General features: G+C 42.2%; 2 protein-coding genes across 4 annotated transcripts in view; one reads left to right on the forward strand and one right to left on the reverse strand.

Moving 5' to 3' along the window:
• The window catches only part of ogal (O-GlcNAcase like), a 15,972-nt gene extending 2,925 nt beyond the window's left edge, over positions 1-13,047 (forward strand). Inside the window, exons 2-18 of the mRNA XM_019889348.1 lie at positions 717-943; positions 1,121-1,172; positions 1,678-1,775; positions 2,664-2,794; positions 5,297-5,468; positions 6,780-6,878; positions 6,982-7,121; positions 7,560-7,704; positions 7,789-7,887; positions 8,133-8,377; positions 9,171-9,345; positions 10,171-10,256; positions 11,610-11,702; positions 11,783-11,871; positions 12,146-12,260; positions 12,344-12,473; positions 12,720-13,047. Of these exons, the coding sequence (XP_019744907.1) occupies positions 871-943; positions 1,121-1,172; positions 1,678-1,775; positions 2,664-2,794; positions 5,297-5,468; positions 6,780-6,878; positions 6,982-7,121; positions 7,560-7,704; positions 7,789-7,887; positions 8,133-8,377; positions 9,171-9,345; positions 10,171-10,256; positions 11,610-11,702; positions 11,783-11,871; positions 12,146-12,260; positions 12,344-12,473; positions 12,720-12,856 (2,079 nt within the window). The 5' untranslated portion in view covers positions 717-870 and the 3' untranslated portion in view covers positions 12,857-13,047. The remainder of the gene's footprint in view (positions 1-716; positions 944-1,120; positions 1,173-1,677; positions 1,776-2,663; positions 2,795-5,296; positions 5,469-6,779; positions 6,879-6,981; positions 7,122-7,559; positions 7,705-7,788; positions 7,888-8,132; positions 8,378-9,170; positions 9,346-10,170; positions 10,257-11,609; positions 11,703-11,782; positions 11,872-12,145; positions 12,261-12,343; positions 12,474-12,719) is intronic.
• Positions 13,048-13,176: 129 nt separating this feature from the next.
• On the reverse strand, positions 13,177-19,583 carry cant1b (calcium activated nucleotidase 1b). 3 transcript variants are annotated; one of them, XM_019889353.1, is made up of 7 exons: positions 19,395-19,582; positions 19,077-19,128; positions 17,613-17,724; positions 15,831-16,418; positions 15,623-15,763; positions 14,413-14,616; positions 13,177-14,336 (listed from the first exon to the last, which is right to left on the reverse strand). In XM_019889353.1, the coding sequence occupies exons 4-7, from the start codon at positions 16,357-16,359 to the stop codon at positions 13,966-13,968; spliced, it is 1,245 nt and encodes a 414-aa protein (XP_019744912.1). In that variant the 5' UTR covers positions 16,360-16,418; positions 17,613-17,724; positions 19,077-19,128; positions 19,395-19,582; the 3' UTR covers positions 13,177-13,965. The 3 variants fall into 3 exon arrangements, with proteins under 3 accessions (XP_019744912.1, XP_019744911.1, XP_019744910.1); XM_019889352.1 differs by lacking the exon at positions 19,077-19,128; XM_019889351.1 differs by lacking the exons at positions 17,613-17,724; positions 19,077-19,128 and having other exon boundaries at positions 19,395-19,583.
• Between the last annotated feature and the right edge of the window lie 56 nt (positions 19,584-19,639).

Consider the following 19,639-nt stretch of genomic DNA (forward strand, 5'->3'; position numbering starts at 1 on the left):
CAGGTTATCGAAATATAATTTAAAATGGCCACATTACATTGAATTTGATGCAATATATTAGCAAAAGTACAGGAAAAATAAATAATACTTTTTTTTAAATAATGCAATGAAATTATTTAGGGGGGCTAAAGACATTTTTAGGGAGGCTGAAGCCTCCCTAAAATAGGCCTAATGACGCCCATGCTACCACTGATCACTTTACTCTGCTCGATACTTTGGACATGTCTCACAGCTGTCATTGGGTGGTACCACTGCATGACGGTACACCTTACACAACAGAATGTCTTTTGACACTTATTTGTCATGTCCTCGTTTTTCATGGTTGCTTGTTATTGCTGATAGTAGTGTCACCTGTACTCTCGGAGACAAATTCTGTTTGTGTGTTCTACATACTTGGCCAATAAAGCTGATTCTGATTCTGATTGATGTTACCTATTGAATACATTAAAATATTTAAAAATATATACATTTATTAACCTTGAAACAGCTTATTTTTCATGCGGCAATTTCGAAGTTGGTGCACTGTCCCTTTAAAAAGCTGGTGCATTGTCTCTTTAAGACGTTCATCCCGCTGCAGGTGACGTTGAGTCCGTGAGCAGGCGATGAGCCGCGGCCCAAGTCGTGGTGAACTTCGCTCGTCTTCACTTGCGGTAGTTTACGCGCGCCATATTTACGAGTGCAGACTTTAGAGCTTGTGCACATCTGCGTTACGCAAGTGTGTGTGTGCGTGTGTATGCGCGCGGTCGTGTGAGAAGGCATACTAAAGGGCGGTCCTGCTTTTACTCCAAGCCATGACTGACAGTCGGAGGGTGTGACACATCGAATAAATACACTAAGAGAAGCTTGACTCCGGCAGACTGACAGTCAGTCATGGCAACTTCGAACGAAGTCAGCGAGAAAGCACGCAGTGGGACCAAGCGCTTCATCGGCGGCGTGGTCGAAGGTGAGCAACCCGGGGTTCGTCCCCCCCACGGAGAATAATGGAGAGTCAGCCACCGACTTCTCCCCCACGATGCATGTAAACAAACACACGCTTAACTATGGACTTTTCTCAAATGCAGTATGACTGACAGGATTGTTTTCGTGAAGTCGTATTTTAATCCGACCTGGTTTGTTGCAGGATTTTATGGTCGACCCTGGACGATGGAGCAAAGAACAGAGCTCTTCAAAAGGTAGAATGCAATCCAAATTCCAAACACCTCCAACCTGCTTCAGTTTGAATCATTAGTAATGATCAATATTTTCAATACTATGCTTATGTTGTTTTTATTTTATAGAGTATTTCATTTATCACACATGAACAACAGTACTGGAAAAGCGGCGCAGCCATGTGAGACACTACAAAATGATCAGAATTGACTGTTGTGCATAAATAATGAATTTTCATGAGGCAAATATTACAATTAATGTAGTGGTTGGGCCAGCACAGAAAGCCTTGTGACCTCCCACAACCACTAATGTAATTACTACTTGATAACATTCTGCTCATTTGTGTTGAAAAAAAGGAATACAACTTATTTTTGGTCAGGCATTGTGTGTACGCAGCTAATGGCTCCATTTTGTGTATTTACCTGCAACTTCATTTGCAAAGCAAGACATCCTCTTTTTAATATGTTCTAATGGTGTAAAAAGCAGTTTAATGTGATGTGAAGTAATTTGCATCTCCTACTTTCTCAGGGAACAGAAGTGGGGTTTGAACACGTACCTGTACGCTCCTAAGGATGACTACAAACACCGCATGTACTGGCGAGACCTTTACTCCCCCAGGGAGGCAGGTGAGTCCGTGTCACCACAGCTTAACGCTTTATTGGTTTGTTGCTGCTGCGCACTGACCTCACCTATCAACATTGAACATGTATCGCAGAAAAATAACAGCAATGAGAAAGAAATAGCATTGGCTCTGCAGCGAAAAGTATCATGGTCTATGGAATTCACCATGCCATGTTCGGCTGAAGCGGGAGAAAAGTAATGTTTTTGATGGAGATGTTGAAAAATATTTGCTTCTATGACTGATTTTATAGCAGTGACAACAGGTCAAAGTACAAATCCAAATAAAATAAACCTGCATGTAGATGCAATTGCTCCTGTTTTTTAATAAACATGAATACATTTTATACATTGTTGATACAATGTTAATTAGCTGAGGTTGTAATTATACATACGGTTGAAATAGTTCAGGTAAGATTAACCTCAACGTACATACACATCTTACAATCGCTAATACCCCTTAATATTACGGTTACAGTCACTAATGCCATTCAATAACGAGTTACTTAGTTGCCAATGTACAAACACATTATGAATCGAGTCAATTTGTGGAGGAACTCAACTGTATTACGTTGCGCTTCATCTGGCAACGATAGCAAGCGTCGTTTCATGAAGGTGGCCAAAATATGGCCAATTCAAATTAAGCAGTGTTGATAAACTGTCCACAAGAGGGTGCTGGAACTGCACAAATGGGAAACTATCTGGCCTTTTGAACAGGTGTGTTGCTTTTCATATCGTGACACAACGACGTCATGGTGCAAACTTTAATTGTAGTGATCTTTACATTCCTATCATTAATACAACTGATCTGTCTGATAACTACCGTGCGTCCCTACTTTAAACTCTGGGACATTTGTACATTGATGAAAACTATTATTCTTTGTGTATGTGTGCAGAGCAACTCATAGCTCTGATATCAGCAGCGAAGCAACACAACATCGACTTCATCTATGCGATCTCACCTGGCCTGGACATTACTTTTTCCAACCGCAAAGAGGTGGCTGCACTAAAGAGGAAACTGGATCAGGTAGGACTTTGTATGTATGATTAAAAGGAGGAGCCATGTTTATTGCTGATAATTTCTAAAGTTTTATCAGCGGTTAAAACACTACAAGTAGGTCAACTAGGATCTCCGGCACGGCCGCCTTTCCAGCAATGACTTAGAATTAGGCTGTGTTCGGAATTTGTCACTTATTCTGATTCCCTCATGCAGTGGTTCTTAACCTTTTTAGAGGCACCGAACCCAACCAGTTAATATGCACATTCACCGAACCCTTCATGAGTGAAAAATAAATATATATACAGTAAATATTCCCATCCCCGGAATTCTATGAAAAGGAATATCCTTCACCCGGAACAAAAGCCTGTGCATTAACATTTTGACTATGATATTACATGTTACCGGAACTTACGTAAGCGGAAATTCCACTACCCGTAACCCGGATTGAGACATCATGCCGCGGGAGCTGAAATACACGCAACGCCCACCCGATGCTACGGAACGACGACACCGAGACACATTTTCACTTCGCGTTTTTCGATCATCAGATTCGAAACGACGACGTGTAAGCGAGTTTTTATTGGCGTGCGTTTGACTGCAATTGCGAAAGATTTTAACTTTATTCACTTACGTCGTGTAGATCTTGGCATCAAAACGTAGAAGAACTGTAATGACTGGAGCGGAGCGAGTGAAATGCATCCGTTTGAGCAAGGCTGGACACAAAGTTAAAAGCATCCAGCAGACACTTGGAGTCGGAAAGACGCAAATCTACGAAACTTTAAAAAACAAGGCATCGATTCAACTCCTGATGACAAGCCACCATCCAGCGAGGAAGCAATGCAAATGGCAACAAATCCATCAGTATGCACAAGAATTACCAGACATCGGTGATCAACGGGACAGTTACTTGCAACTAGCAAGAAAACTGTATGACACGCAGGCAAACATTGTCATAAACCAAAGAATGCATCCAACAAAACAATCCAAAATAGACACATTTTTTTCCCAAGACAGAAAAAAAATAAACATTAAAATACTGTACGTATTTTACTGTTGTGATTTTTTTTGGATACACCTGTTGCAGTTTTTGTTATATAAAGTTTTTGGACAATATATTTTTGTATTTTATTGATTGTGTTGTTACACGTGCATTTTTGTCAACATACTTGCAGGTTCATAAAGGACATGTACCATGCTCATTTCCCAAATGAGGAATTTCTGTTATCAGGACAAATTGGACAGCGCAAACACGAGTCCGCACTAGAGAATATTTACTGTATTTTTTGCAAATTCAAGATATTAAAAAAACGCATTTATTAAAAACAGAAAAAAGTAAATACAATTTCAAGAGATAAGTATACTTTTTTTTAATTGTACGACATACTATCACGACAGTCACGCGTTGACAACTAAGCGAACGAAATTTCCCACAGCACTGATTGGACAAGCAATGTCATGTGATCATCTACAGCCAATGATGGCCAAGTGGGCGTGTCATAACTAATTAACATGTTGAATCGGGTGTGTCTTACCCTCCATGGCAGAGGCTCCTTCCAACCCCTGAGACCGACTCACCGAACCCCTGGGGTTCGATCGAACCCAGGTTAAGAACCACTGCCCTAGTGCCTAATCAAGAAGTATATCGTTCAGCACCTAATGTTCGTCAAATGAAAAGTAATTTTTGAACACAACTCGAGTGCAACGTTAATTACATCATTGCTGTCATGGACCATCTGTAATAATTATTGAATGAATACATACTTTTTAATAAGATTAGATTGTTTTAAGATGAGTGTATTTTATAGAATTAGTGGCGTAGCTCCATCTAGTGGATGCATAATGCAACCGCAGCCGCTATTGTAGTTTCTATTCTATACAGTCAAACCTTGGCTTTCGAACGTGTCTGTTCTCGACCAAATCGGTTTTCGACCAAAAATTTCGAGTTTTTTATGCCTCGGATTACGACCGAAAATCGGTTCTCGACCAAACTGAGCGCACTTGAATCTGCCACTTGACTCCTCTCGCCTTCCTTACACGAGGAAGTGACGCTTCCTCGGGTAGACGAGGAAGTGACGCTTCCTCGTGTAGCGTTCCATTTTGAGCAGACGTGGGCGTTTTCATAAAAATTTTTTTTTTTTTTTTTTAAAGACCGTGGTTTCGGTTTTTGAACAAATCTGTTTTCGAACAGCCTTCTGGAACGGATTATGGTCGAAAACCGAGGTATGACTGGATATGAAAACTGTTTTAAAATAGGCCATTCATTGAAGGTGCATCTTATAGTGCGAAAAATATAGTCGATAACCTATTGTAAAGTGTCCTTGGGTATTTTGAAAGGCGCTTATATATAAAATGTATTATTATCATTATTATTATTATTATTATACTTACCACACCTTCGTACAGCACTACCAATGGTGAGCATACTATTTAGAGTACGAAATAGTAGATAAAGAGTGATTCCGAATGCAGCCTTAGTAACATTTTTGCAGATTAAATATGTGTTCAAAACCTGTCCCAAACCTTCTCTAGGTTAGAGAGTTTGGCTGCAGCTCCTTCTCATTACTGTTTGATGACATCGAAACAGAGATGTGTCCTGCCGATAACCAGGCCTTCAGCTCCTTTGCCCACGCGCAGGTGGCCATCACCAATGAGGTGTACCAGCATTTGAGAGAACCGGAGACCTTCCTCTTCTGTCCCACAGGTCGCCAAATCAACTCCCTTTAATTAAATTCTGTAAAGATTTAGTTTCAGTTGACTGTGCAAATTTTATTCACAGTGAATCCCTGCCATTCATGAGAATTAGGTACCAAGCACCATCTGCTATAACGAAGAAGACCTGCAAGAATCATTTTCTCTGTTAATAATTTAAACCCTAAACATACCACAAGCTATAATATGATTGAAAAACACTTGAAATTCATCTTCCAACATAAATCTTAAAATGAACAAAATAGAACATTTGATTTAGGAAAAAATGAACTGGACATGTGATGATGTTGGCATGTGTGTTTGCAATTAGCCATCTTATTCCATTTTTGACTGCAGGAGATACACGGATAGCGGTAGCTATTGAGACTTGTACAAGAGGCAAAAAACAAAGTAATTGAAGCCTTTCCCCACCAAAAAAATTTGTAAGTGCTTGCGGATACCACAGTATGGTCGAAAAGCAGTACATGAAGCTTTTAAACTCACTTCAGCATAGGTCCTTGGCTCCAAGATGCCACAAGATGGCACCAAAGCAATACTTTATTAGACACGGCTATGGCATGTGCATTAAATTTATTCAGCAATTCCCTGCCTATTGTTTGCGGTTTTATTTATGCACATATATATTTGTGTAACTTATGTGCTGAAGCTGTATGGCTCAGTGGTAGAGTGGTCATTTCCCAACCCAGAGGTTGGTGGTTCGATCAGGTTATTCCTGATGCTGCATCATCAATAGGTGAATGTGTTACAGTGCTTTCAGTACCCGAGGTAGAAAAGCGCTTTACAAGTGACAGCGATTTATCAAAATTATATATATATCACAGCAATAAACCATCAATTTAGTTTCCTCTAACTCTACCTGAGCAACTAGTCATTACTCTTCCACCGCTGCGAGTAGTGATCCTCACCATCCTCTGGATCATCTTGAGACCCACAAGCAGACTCTCCTGCCTATTTGACCTCTTCTACAATTATTCGGGATGCTGTTGTTCACCGTCAAGCCAGCTGGCTTGCAGCTGGTGGTCAACGCTGGCTGCCACTCCGCCTACAGTGTTGCCTTCGCCGGGTGGTTTGGCAGCATCTTGCGGCATTCTAGAGAGATCACCAAAAATACACAGATAGGTCTAAATAGTTGAGTTTTTCAGCAAATAATCCCCTCCCTCTCAAAAAAACCCTCAAGATTAGGTGAATTTGCGAATGGTGAATCGGCGGGGGGTTCGCAGTGTGCGTACATATTTTAATATAGCCATGAAGTTCTAAATACATACTTTTGCACATTAACCAATGTTCTTCCCCAAAACTGCAGATTATTGTGCTGCTTTCTGCACTCCAAACATGTCACAGTCATCTTACCTTCACACTGTGGGAGATGAGCTGCTACCAGGGATAGACGTGTTGTGGACAGGTAATTTATACAGAAACACATTGAGGTTTTAAGACTTTATCCAAAGTTCCCCCATTCACCCAAAAAAAGTCCACAACCTTACACAAGTAAAATTTAATCTCAGGTCCAAAGGTGGTATCCCATAAAATCTCAGTGGAGTCCATAGAAGAGGTGTCCTCCATCCTCAAGAGGGCGCCAGTCATTTGGGACAATATACACGCCAACGACTATGACCCACAAAGAATTTTCATGGGCCCCTATAAGGTAAATACTGATTGATTGAAGAAATGATGCTCAACGGAAAGAAATGGTTCTCGCAATACAGTCGGACCTTGGTTTACAAGTTGAATTTGTGACTCAATGTACTCATTATCTCAAATTGTGAGTGAGACACGGCATGCTGATTGGAAGGCAAGGTATGACTGCATTTGGAGAAAAAGAGCCATACCTCGATGTTAAAAATGTATAATCATGTTACCGGTACTTTTTTATTTACCAAGTCCATTAAATTAGAATTTTAAAAAGTCATGAAAAAAGCGAAAAAAAATGTCAGTCTTTTGTTTAAAGTTTGTAAACATTGAATGAGAAAGATAATAGTAATACACCATGTATCAGTTTGACGAAAGTGTGCAAAAGCGTTGAAAATGGAATCGGACTCCCCCTGGCTTGTGCACTTTTGAAATGTTCTTCTTTTCCATTCAGGATCGTCCAACTGAACTGATCCCTAAACTAAGAGGTGTGCTCACAAATCCCAACTGTGAGTTCCATCCAAATTTTGTGGCAATCCATACTTTGGGGACCTGGTGCAAAGCTTCTGCTGATGGAGCAGCCAGGGATGTGGAAATGGGTGAGCTCTCCCGTTTTCGCCGCGATGGATGCCTCGATGAGATTTCCTGTGTTGTTATTCTTGCGCTTGTGTGTCCGACATGAGGCGACGAGGAACAGGACCCCTGCTATAGCCCCCACAAAGCCCTGACGCTGGCCCTCACTGACTGGCTGGAGGAGTTTCTGTGTACAGATCAGCCTACAGGTAGATAAGCTCCACCACAGCTTTGAACTTGCTTGTTGTGGTGCACAAAAAAAAAAAAAAAAAACACCTTCTGATATTGCGATCACCTGAAATCAATATCAACATAGTGACAGGCAGCATGTATGCATGTTCTGGCTTGGCAGAAGTTTGAGACACAGATTTGTATCACACCCTATACACATGCTGCAGAGCAACACGAGGAAATGGAAGTCAAACCGTCAAACCGCGACCCAATTTTGTTCCAGCTTGCTGTAAGAAGGAGTCGTCTGACGAGGAGCCCATGCAGACAGACCTTGGAGAACACTCGTATGTGCCCGGAGCGGGAGAGAACCCGCTTTACACAGCCGAGCCCCTGACCCTAGACGACTTGAAGCTGCTGTCCGACCTCTTCTACCTCCCCTATGAATATGGCTCCACAGCAAAGACCATGCTACATGAGCTGAACTGGCTCAAAAGCCACAGTCAAGCTGCCGCCGTCAAGACGGACCAGGTCAGATTTGACATCACACTTGCATACATCGTCGTCATTTTCCATCCGTCAAGTATAACCTCATAATCATTGCCGAAGCCCAATTATGACCTATAGATCATTTCCAAACGTGTTCACCGAAATACAGAGTAAATGGATGATTCATCCTTTGTTTCAGAGAAAAGGGAAAGTATATGTTTCGTTTTTCACCAACTGTCACTTTTTTTTAGTATTGAGTGTGCATGATCATTCTTATGCTGGTTTACTCTTTCACTCTTTCCTGCGGGAAACTGTGCAAGATTTGGCGGGAACACACACAGAAAGTTCTGAATTCTTTCAAGCTACCTCTTAAACACGGCTAACACTGTCCCACTCATTTGTGGCATGGACAGTTTCACAGCTTCAAGAGTCCCACCATTTTACTTGATTTAACACATACAAAATCTACAATCCATTCGAGGAGGCATGGGTCAAATGTACTCAAATGGACTCAAAATTTGTAGCACCTGTAGAAAGGAATGACATTTTAAAAACTATTTTCATTTTTGTTTGTTTGAGGTCACTTCAGGGAAAAGCATGGCGGCGCGGGCACCCGCAGCGGCTCCTCTTGTTGTCTGTTTAAGAGGGAGGAAATTTCATCTGTGCTGTCTGTTACACATACAGCAAATTTGACAATAAAGTTGTACTTGATACTTGAGCATCACATTTCAGAGTGACAGAATGACATTGTGGTCGTTTGTATTGGTGTCAAATTTCAAAACTAGTCAAATCTGACCTGAAGATTGAAGCGCGTCGCCCACTGATGTGTTTCTAGACGGCCGAGTGGTGTTCGAGAGCACGGCAGTTTGACGACATGTGCGAAGCGGTGGTGCGGATGTTCAACCGTTTGTCCAATGCGCCCAACCGCAGCATTCTGTATGACCTCTACAACTACATCTGCGACATCAAGAGCGGCGTCAATCTGGCTCAAGCATACGTCAAATCGCTCGGTGAGAAAAGCAGAATAATGTCACTGTCATTTCACTACAAGCAGGTCAATCTCAATGTTCTATTTCGGATTGGTCTCTTTTTCTTATTTTTTTTAACCTTTTCTGGGACGGCAGTCACCACAGTGGACAGATCTTCAAAAGTTACTGTCTCCGACATGAACGAATGCCCCCCCCCCCCAACACCCTCCTCCCCAAAAAAAATTCGGATGTAGGTTATCATAAGTCTTGCATGAAAGGGTTAAATTAATTTTGATGACAGTTTTTACCTTCCCCCCCTCAGAGATTCATTGCAAAGACACTTGAGCTGTCCTTCACTGATACCTTTGTACATTCTCTATGGGAAGTAATAATTAGTTTTTTTGATCACCTTACGCATTTGTAAGTTTGCTTACTTAGAAAGAAATTAAGTTTCCAGTTTTTTGGTTTTGTATTGATTATGATTACACGCTATCAGTGGGGAACAATAAGTTATAAAATATTGAGTCTAATAATTATAATTGATTGTCCACTCCAACTCAGCCAGAATTTTGCCACCCACAATTTGGCTTGTGCTCATTTATATCAGTGGATACGCTTTTTTGAGTGGTTAGATTCATACAGGAGCAACAAAAAAAAATAAGAAATAGGAACACAAGCTGCTGAGCCGCACCGCAGACATTTTTGCAAATCCTGTGCAAAATGTACAGCTCCTTGGTGCTAGAGTGGCTTAAGGTAGCTGGGGGCTTGCATCTTCAAAATTATAGCCTTTACAAATTGCACCTTGTACGGACAAAAGGAATATATTTGGAACACTCCGAGCTTAACATCAACATTTGCTTACCACAGGAGGGCTTGGCAAACCATCGGCCCAGCTAATGAGTGCTGATCCTGAACCGTGGGGATTCAGAGGAGGCCTCTCTGGAGAGTTTCAGGTGAACTGACTGGCTTGTTGTCATCTGAAAGTGATGGATGTCAAAGTTCATTGTTATTTGTTTTGAATTTGAAAAGGCAGCTGCCAGAGTAGTAGTTGGCACGCAGCGGGAGGCTGTGCATCGGTACCTGGGTCTTACCCATTTCATCCAACCACTATTATGTTCCAATTATGGAAACCGATGCATACATATGCAGCCCCCCGCAACTGTGCCACATATATTATCTAGAGTGCTTTAGAATGAATACGGAATCATCAATATTGAAGTAAAATATATTATACTCACTCGAGATGCTGATTATTAAATGGATGTCATCGGACCCAAAAAAAAGAAAACAAAACGGTCCCATTTTAAATGTAGTTCAAGTTACAAATGAGGAGGTTAGACTATTGGGACAAAGACAAATTGATGGAACAAATATTCAAATTTAGGTTCTAAAATGGAGGGCAGTGCCTGACTGTGATGGTTTTTTGGCAGCCGGGGAAAGCGTTGCTGGCCCTGACAACTCACCACTGTTAGCATGTCAACCTTGGGTTCAAATCTTGGGTTCAAACCCCGTGTCGAGTTTACACGACTTCGCCATGCATGGGTGGGTTTTCCCTGGGTACTGCGCCTTCCTTTCATATTCCAATAACGTGTGTTAGGTTCATTGGAGACTCCAACCTGTAAATACCTGTGAGGGTAAATGTGCCAGTCCAGGGTGTACCCTGGCTCTTGGTCAGAGTAAGCTGAGATAGGCGCACGTGTGCTACACAAAGTGGATTGATGGATAAAAGGATATAAGACAAGAAACTCCTTATTAGCCTCTATTATTATTGGTGACATTGACATCGATTTTTTTTTTCTGTGCTTCCTGCCTACCCACAAGCTGGAATGCCACACATGCACAAACAAGTTCTTGTGGTCGTGCGCTTGAGGACACGATGCAGAGCAGTTTCGGATTAAAGGGCACTTCGGTATTGCTCAAGGAGATGTTAAGACATTTTCAAATTTGCATTTTTGCCGATTGATATATTTGGGAACCTGTCCTGTGTTATTTGTTGAAAAACTTTTTTGTGCTCAGGACGAAGGCATGTCTAAAATCAAAATATTACTTTGGTGCCATTTTGGGATGAACAATGCTGAAATGAGTTAGATTTCATTTAGTCAACACATAGTTTTGTCTGGTACCAAAAAAAAGTGCTTTGCCACAATCTTATGGCAAAAACCTTTTTGCATGGGTATCAAATACTTGTGAATTTTCGTTCGTAGCGTGGCTCGTTCTCAAAACCCAAGCCAAGCGTTTCCAAAACAAGCTGCTACTGCTGAAACTTAGCGCGATATTGTCATTGAACACCGTTTATGTCCTTTCAGAGAATGCTGCCAGGCCATGGAAACAGAGACCTGTTCAAACATCCGCCCAGGACGTCGGTGTACTGCATACGGCCTTACTGTGCAGAGGATAAGGTGAGGTTATTCAGTCAGTTGCCCTAATCCATCCCAACATTCCTTTTGCCAACACCGCGTCACTTTGTTGTCTTTTCTAGATGGACGTGCAGAGAATTTTTGTGAAGATGCAACGAGAAAGACAGATTCAAGTCGCCTCCGTGACAGAGTCCCCTCTTATTAGTGACATGTAGGTTGGTTTTGAGATTATTCATGTATTGCGCGAGGAAGGATGTCCACAGAAAGTTACGCTAAGGCAGCAAAAAGACTCAACTGGTGCACCAAGTGCATTTGTGTTTTGCTGCCATTCCAGTCCGAGATAATCACCACTCGATGAGGAAATTGACACACACACTTTAATTAAATTATTACCTGCAGGTTAGGGTGAGAAGTCTGAATGAACAGTGTCATCCCATTGAAACCAAAAACACACTCCTCTCCTGATTTGAATGTGTCGGTTGCAGCCTGTCAGCAGGCGAAATCCCCCCGAGCCCTCAGTGCGCGCTTGTCCTGGAGGATGATGCGGGGCCGTGCGGCTACATGCTGGCGCTCACAGATGTCAAAGCAGCCTCCGTTCAGGTGACAATTTGGAATGAGCAAATCCCGAAAACGGGAAGATCAAGATGAATTCCAAATGCCGCTGCTTTTGCTCTTGCCTCCAGAGGGATATGAGTGAGCGTGTATTTGAGGACTTCCCTTCGTTAATCACTGGACAAGTGCTGCCAAGGGTCACCGACCCCTCTCCGGTGAAGCGTATGATTACACAACTGTTGTCCACCATCAGGAACTGTGGTAAATTGACACATTTAATGAATAGGTCATCTTACTATCTGCAAAAATGTTGGTTTTGTCATTGTCAACTTTGAAATTGGCACTATTCTGGAAAGCCATTTGAGCATTTCGTTATCCTTGATATCCAGCTACCCATAAAACAAATACCGTACTCACCCCGTTTCAAGAATATTGAATAAATGTTCGAAGTGGTAAAGTGGCTTTCCGTTGCTAAGGTGAAATTGAAAACACTTGAGCGTTTTTCAGGTTCCAGAGGAGTATTCTGTGAGTTGAGACACGGTGACCGGAGGATGCTCGACTTCTACACCAAAAGTTGCTCCTTCCAACCAATCAAATTGGCCGGCTTGCCTCCAGATGTCATCGCCATGGGAACAAGCCTTTAATCTCAAATCACTTCAGAAAAATTGTCAGTGAAAATGTCATTTTTAATAGCAGTCATCACCTGCTATGAAAAACACATTTGCCTCACAAGCTCTGTGAAAATGCGTAATTCATTTTTGAAGACTTTTGAGTTTTGCATGTTGAGCTGTAATGTCCAATTTTTCATTCTCAGCTCAATAAAAGGCTGTATTGATTTGTTGTACGATGTTAACATTTGGTGGATGTAGGCCTTGTTTGACTTTACGACCCAAAAAAGAAAACTTCCTCTTAAATTTTTATTCTTGTCCATGGTCAGCATACAAAATGTCACTCAAAACATCACTCATAGGGGATACATTTATTCTGTTGTGTGGCTTAGTTCCAAAATATATTAATGGTTTATTTTTATATTAAATAATTCTGCTGCTTATTTGCTTTATTGATTCATTAGAACTTAAAATAAAAATTTTAAATCTGGTCAGTATAAATATGAAAATAGCCTTTCAAGACAAAGCTATGAGTAAAACTATTCATTTCAAGTAGTGCATGAACATTCAATGGTGTGCGATGTTACACGGGTAGCCCTGAGAGTCTGGCCAGCAGAGTTTACCCACAGGAGACAAATTGCATATTTTGTGTGTTATTTTAAGGTAACCATGATCAAGTGAACCAATATGCTTATATTAGTTAAAGGGGAAGTAAACCCCCAAATTTTCTTGACAGTAATTTGTTGGATGCAACCCCACTAGTCTAAACATGGTGTTATGAGGAATATTTTGTTCATGGAATGAATTGAGCAGCACCAAAATCCAACTGTTTTTATCCGTCTCGGAGGGCGGCCATTTTACTACTTATCGTCTACTGAAAATGACATCACAGTTGCTCGGTTAACGACCACAGCGTTTCTGTTTCCTGAAGCTGAGTGCTGATTGGTTGTTACCTGAGCCCTGAGCAATTGTGATATTTTTTTTCAGTCGGCAGCAGGTGGCAAAATGGCCCGCCCCCTCAGATGGATAAAAAAGGGTGAGCTTTCCTGCTTAATCATAATTCGCAAACGCGATATTAAACTATGCAGTGTGTAGACAAGTGGGGGCGCAAACATCATGTTACTGGAAAGAAAGCCTTGTTATTTTCAAATAAACTCCAGGCCTTCGTACTTGACATCGCCGATCTTTGTCTCAGGCATCAGCAACTGGCCGTCGAGCGTAAATGCAACGATGTAGGAGGCGATCCGGCCCGCGTCCTCCTTGGATTTCAGGGCCAGAATAATCTGATCATCTGTGTCGGGAACAAATTTAAATGAGGAAAAACCATGGGTCGGGTTCAGAGGTCCAACACGGCGCGTCGTCATGTCGCTGAAATCGACCCGGCAGGACAGCAGCAAGTTGGTAGCGCGCCGCTCGTCTGCGCCCTCGTCATAACGCTCGTGACTGGCGCGGCGAGGCAGGAAGAACCAACGTTGAAGCCGCTCGCTCCATGCTGCAGATTCATGGATAAGGTAGCCTGCAGCAGACCAACAAAACATAAGACATTCTAAGAAAGAGTCAATGATAGTGACGGAAGTGAGAACTGTTGCAACCTGGTGGTTTGATCCCCGCAGCGCTCCGCAGGGCGTTGTAGTAGGACAGCCAGTTCTTATGCTCAACGTCACCATAGTAACCGACGACTTTCACCCACTGCGGGTGGTGGTTGACTACCTCGCCAGTGGTAGTGGTCCACTCCTTGCCAAGACCGCCAACGTATAGTTGCTGGTCCTTCACTGCAAGCCACTCTGCCTTAAAGCCTACAAATGCACACAACGCATCAACACTCAATTCAGGATAAAGAGCATAATCTATTGATAAGCAGCGGGGGCAGTATTTGGTACCTGGCCTTTCAGGGGATACTTACCAATCACCCCACAATCATGGTCACAATTAGAGAAAATTTCAACCACGGTGAAAACATACACAGCTCAATATGGCCTAAACATTGGACATAATGGGGTGTGTTGATTATTAAATAAGCTACTGTAAATACTTGTGGAGTACTGTAGATGTTACCCTCATTTAAATTAATGAGGACATGAGTCAAACCAAGCCAACAAAATAGCACGGAACATTTCAGATTTGTAATATTTATGTCCAGCATTATTGTTTACTTCTGGTTCACAAATGGTCACGAGGACATCTTCCTCATGCTTTTCAAGTTCAAGACATAAATCTCTGCAGTGACATTCCTGTTGTTGGGTTTTCACCTCTCCTGAAGATACCACATGATGATGGCAAAGCACTGCTTTTGTCAATTAAAAAAAAAGAAGAAAAAAACTCCTCAACTCACTTCAACATAATTCCTTGGCAGCAAGATGCTGCCAAAACAATACTTTTGCTTGCTTTGCCTGGAGCTCAAAAACAGATTATAGTTTTTCAGAAAATAACAGAATTTTCCTGAAAAAAGATGCAAATGGCAAAAAGCCAATTTTCATCCATCCAACCATTATCTGATCCGCTTATCCTCACGAGTGTCACTGGCGTGCTGGAGCCAATCCCAGCTGTCTTAAGGCGGGAGGCGGGGTACACCCTCAACTGGTTGCCTGCCACTCGCGGGGCAAACATCCATATTGTCGAAAGAGCACTAAAACAGCCACCAGGTTAGTTTTTCAAAGGAATAACAGAAAAAACGGTGCAAAAACAAATCCGAACTTGGGTGAATAGGTGAGTAGCAAGATCACATATGGGTGCGGGGGGAACACTGGACAAGGCATCGGCAGTGTAAATCCAGCCAAGCAAGACAGAAGTTAGTTGACTGACCTTTGGAAACAGACCCATCGCCGTCAGGCAGTATGACCCAGGGGATCGCCCGCCTGCCATCAATCCTGTACACCACCCCTGTGCGGTCATCCACGCTGTACAGATGCCCGTTGAACACCACCAGCTCAGACAACTCCATACCTGGAGAAGAAACTTTTTTCAGTCAACACGGAGGCACGTGGACTTTGGCGTAAACTGTGGCTTCAACCTCGTCCTTTCTCCGCGAGGTGACTCTCCAGTGTGATCGTTTCCTCATCCCATTCCACTTCCAGTGTGTCGGCACTTTCTGCGACGGTCAGGTGACCCTTTTTCATGTAGCTAAACCACGTCTGGTCCTTCGGGCTGCGCGACGCTGTGTCAAGGTCTGCAATGACTGCGATGCGGTACCTGATGCCATTGCTGGTCTTCACAGGTGGACTTAGAGGGTACGTGTCATTGTAAGGATTTTCCCTTTTATGCAGCTGGGAGACGCGCAGCATACGTTGTCTCTGAGTGTCCCAGATCATCTGGTCATTACTCTGATGATACATTTGCAAACTGTTGTGGTGGGACTGGCTGGCTGGAGAGTCTCCGTACCCTCCCGTGCGGTGCAGGTACAACATCAGCATCAAAGCCAGCAGTACGGCCACAGAGATCACCGGCCATTTGGGCTTGAGGCGGGAGTCTGAGGAAACCGCTTGCGTCATGGTGGACAGGGCCAAGGGGAGGCCTTGGACGGCGATGCCAAAAGTACTCATAGAAGGATCGTCTCCATCCTCGTTGGGCAGTTCAGGTCGGAGAGGATGCAGGGGCGGTTCTAAGATCAAATATTTAGTGGTGATGAGATCCAGGCCAGGCAAGATAAATTTCATTGTTTGGTACATTTTAAATAGGGGTGCTCCAATCGATCGGACACTGATCCTAATCAGCCACTGTTCGTGGGAATGAAATATGTTTCCATATATAATTTAACATTCACCAGCAATGTTCAAAGCATTGCAGATTGAATCAAGTGGATGTCGCTATGTTACACACAACCTAAAGCAGGGGTGGCCAATTCGGGTGCTTGAGAGCCATTATCCAGCATGTTTTAGATGTTTCCCTCCTCCAACACACCCGATTCAATGAAAGCAAGTTCTGTATTGAGAGCACAAGATTTGGTGCTCACCAAAAAAATCAGCCTCCTGAAAATCTCTTTAGAGTTGGGCAAGCTATAGCTTATTTTCAATGCACGTACATTGCCTTTGCCTTTTCTGGGAATGTCGCCGCTAGCAGCTAGCATTAGCAGATAGTACTTTGTTGCGCTCCACTCAACAGTTATTTGATTGCCGCTAAAGGACTTTTTCTGTCTCTCTGTGCAGTGTGGAGCCAAATGGGCCGCATCCCGGACCACTGTCCTAAAGTCTGAAATATTATTCTGACAGAAATTAAAATACTGTATATAAGAACATGTGTAACTGTTTTATAGAATTATACTTGAGCTTTAAAATGATGTGGTATCTTTTAATTGGCCAAAAGTCTGTAGTTAGCCTGTCTTAAAACAAGCAGTCTCAAACAAAAATATTTTGAGCTCTTTTTTCTTTGCATTGCCAAACACACCTCAAAATTTGTGCTCACCCAGACTAAGATATGTATGTATTTGTTTTATACAGGAAGGATTTAACCTGACGTGTTTTACAGACAGGCTTATCCCCCTTCTCTGCACGGTGTGACGGGCGAACACAAGAGTTTGGAGCACCTCCGCTGTCACTTAAGCGAGTGTGACCAGATTAAATTTCTCCCGGCACACACTGAAAATTTGGCCGCATGTGCAAGCATATTTGTCTCAGTGTCGAGCTCTGATATTAGGACACAATTTTAAACATTTGGGTTAAAAAAACGTATTTTACACAATGCTCTGCTGCCAACTAAATGTGATTTCTTTACTTAGTCCAAAAATATGTCATAAGAAAAACAGATACACACTTAGTAAAAGAGAAAGCCAAGTAAAAAATCAAATAAATCAACTAACCTTGTTAGTTTCTTTTTCTGTCCTTAGTTATATGCTTAGATTTTGAGGGATGTCTCTGATGTGAGGTCTGAGGCATGAGGAAAAGTCGCTTGGAGGTCAGAAAAAAATAATCCTGGAAAAAAAAGGAAGGAAAAAATAATGATTTAAAAAATATTGTAAAAATAGGGAAAGTGTGAATATGCAAATCTGCAAGTGCCGAACTGCAAATATGCATGTCAAGTGTATTCTAAAAACAACTGATCTGAAGGTCCAATCAAAGTTTAAGGGACCACTGTACCACTTATTCCTATGGAGTGAGGTATTATATCAGTTCCCGGTAACTTTTTCAATTTGTTCTTGTAGAACAGCTACAGAATGTTAAAATGTTAGTTTTAAACAGTTGAATGACATGGCCAACTTTACCCTGGAATATAATATCCATTGATTCCTATGGGAATTTTTACTTCAGAAATTCAAACCTTGAGGACAACCGATCCTCTGTACTTCTGTTCTGCCCTTCGTGCTCCTTGCACTCCCAACGGTTCTTCAACTTTTCCCACACACAACCAACAAAGAACACTCTTGTTGTCACTCGTGTAAGCACGACCCATTTGCCATGACTGCACATCACTGACTCTCCCCTCTGATGGCCCCTTTTGGTCGGATTCCTGGATCAACAGATTAGATATCGTGTTGTTGCTTGCGTCCCACAATATCTATGTCCCATCGAGAGCTGATTGTATATCTCAAGATTATGTGCTTTTTTTTCCCTCTGTCATTGAAGGGTGACCAATCCAGGGTGTCGTCTGCCTTTTGCCCAAAGGAAGTTGGGATGTGCTCCAGCTCCCCAACAACTTGAACACATGAATGGATGCTTCTATCCTTCTAATCAAACCACACAGGAAGACAGTAACAGAAAAAAAAATCATATAATAGCTAGATTTGACTGTCTTTTATGCTTCTTGTGAGTTGCATTAGGAATTAAGAGGCTATTTGGAGAATGAGTGTTTTCTCGGAGGGCCCTCACAGTTTTTTCTTTAGTCACACTGTGAACCTGAGGTTACTGACATCAAACCATCCATCTATTTTTTTTATCGCACTTGACATTGGGTAGAAGGTGAATTGAAGTGCATGGCAGCTGGCAATTAAGGCAACAAAAGAAACAAACAACACCACAAATGACTTCAATTAACCCAACGTGTATATTTTAGGGGAGTTGGAAGAAGCTGGAGTACCGGGAAGAACTTTGAGGCAGACAGGCGAACCAGCAGTTCACTGTTCTAGCCAAAGTCAAGAGAAAGTATACCTTACCTTATCCAAGTAATTTATTAACTGTGTACAAATATTTATTTGCATTTGTTTACTGTACAGTTTGTTAATACTGTAGATACATCTTAGCTCCCAGTGGGACGAAGTAAGAAGATGCGTCAAATACAGATTTCAATGTGAAAAAAAATGCTACTACTTTCCTACTTTGTAATTCACCTCACAGACGTCATTTATACACGCAAGGCTGCTGGTTCACTGAAAACGGAACCTGAAAATAAATACATCCAAGTTACGGCGTGGCACGTTTACTTCCTAGTTTAGAGAAGGTGTCTTGATAGTCCTAGCAGTCCGTTACGTTTGTTAGGCTAGCAAGTCTCAGATCACCTAGTCATGAGCTGCACCGATTGAACTCATGACTGTCGAAATAAGAACATAAACAAAGTTAAATGTCTTATAACCCACTTGAGAACGTCGCCATAGTGCTGACGTGAGCCAACAGTTTCGGCTAGCGATGTTTAAAAACTGTTAGCTTACCTGGAGTAGATGTTCGGCTCCATGTCGACATGGACGTGTTCGTTAACTTTTTTTTTGAAAGAGTTAGCGACCTCCCTTTCTCGATTGTGTTTTAACGGCGGTTTGGAAACTGAAATACAGTAGTGCGTGACCGTCACATTAACGACCTTCTTCCTGGTAGAAGACAAAACGGGGGGCGGTGCGTGCAAATACTGACTGCAACAATATAACACAAAAGCCCCTTTCGTTCTCTCGAATTGACGAAA

This window comes from Hippocampus comes, unplaced genomic scaffold (assembly GCF_001891065.2).
Source record: "Hippocampus comes isolate QL1 unplaced genomic scaffold, H_comes_QL1_v1.1 scaffold86, whole genome shotgun sequence".
In the NCBI taxonomy this organism is placed as follows: Eukaryota; Metazoa; Chordata; class Actinopteri; order Syngnathiformes; family Syngnathidae; genus Hippocampus; species Hippocampus comes.

Coding starts and splice junctions, on each gene's coding strand:
- cant1b (XM_019889351.1), bottom strand. CDS start 19,425: ATGTCGACATGGAGCCGAACATCTACTCCAG. Junction 15,764..15,830: donor CCTCGCGGAGAAAGGACGAG/GTTGAAGCCACA, acceptor TTTCTTCTCCAG/GTATGGAGTTGTCTGAGCTG. Junction 14,617..15,622: donor CGATGGGTCTGTTTCCAAAG/GTCAGTCAACTA, acceptor GTGCATTTGTAG/GCTTTAAGGCAGAGTGGCTT.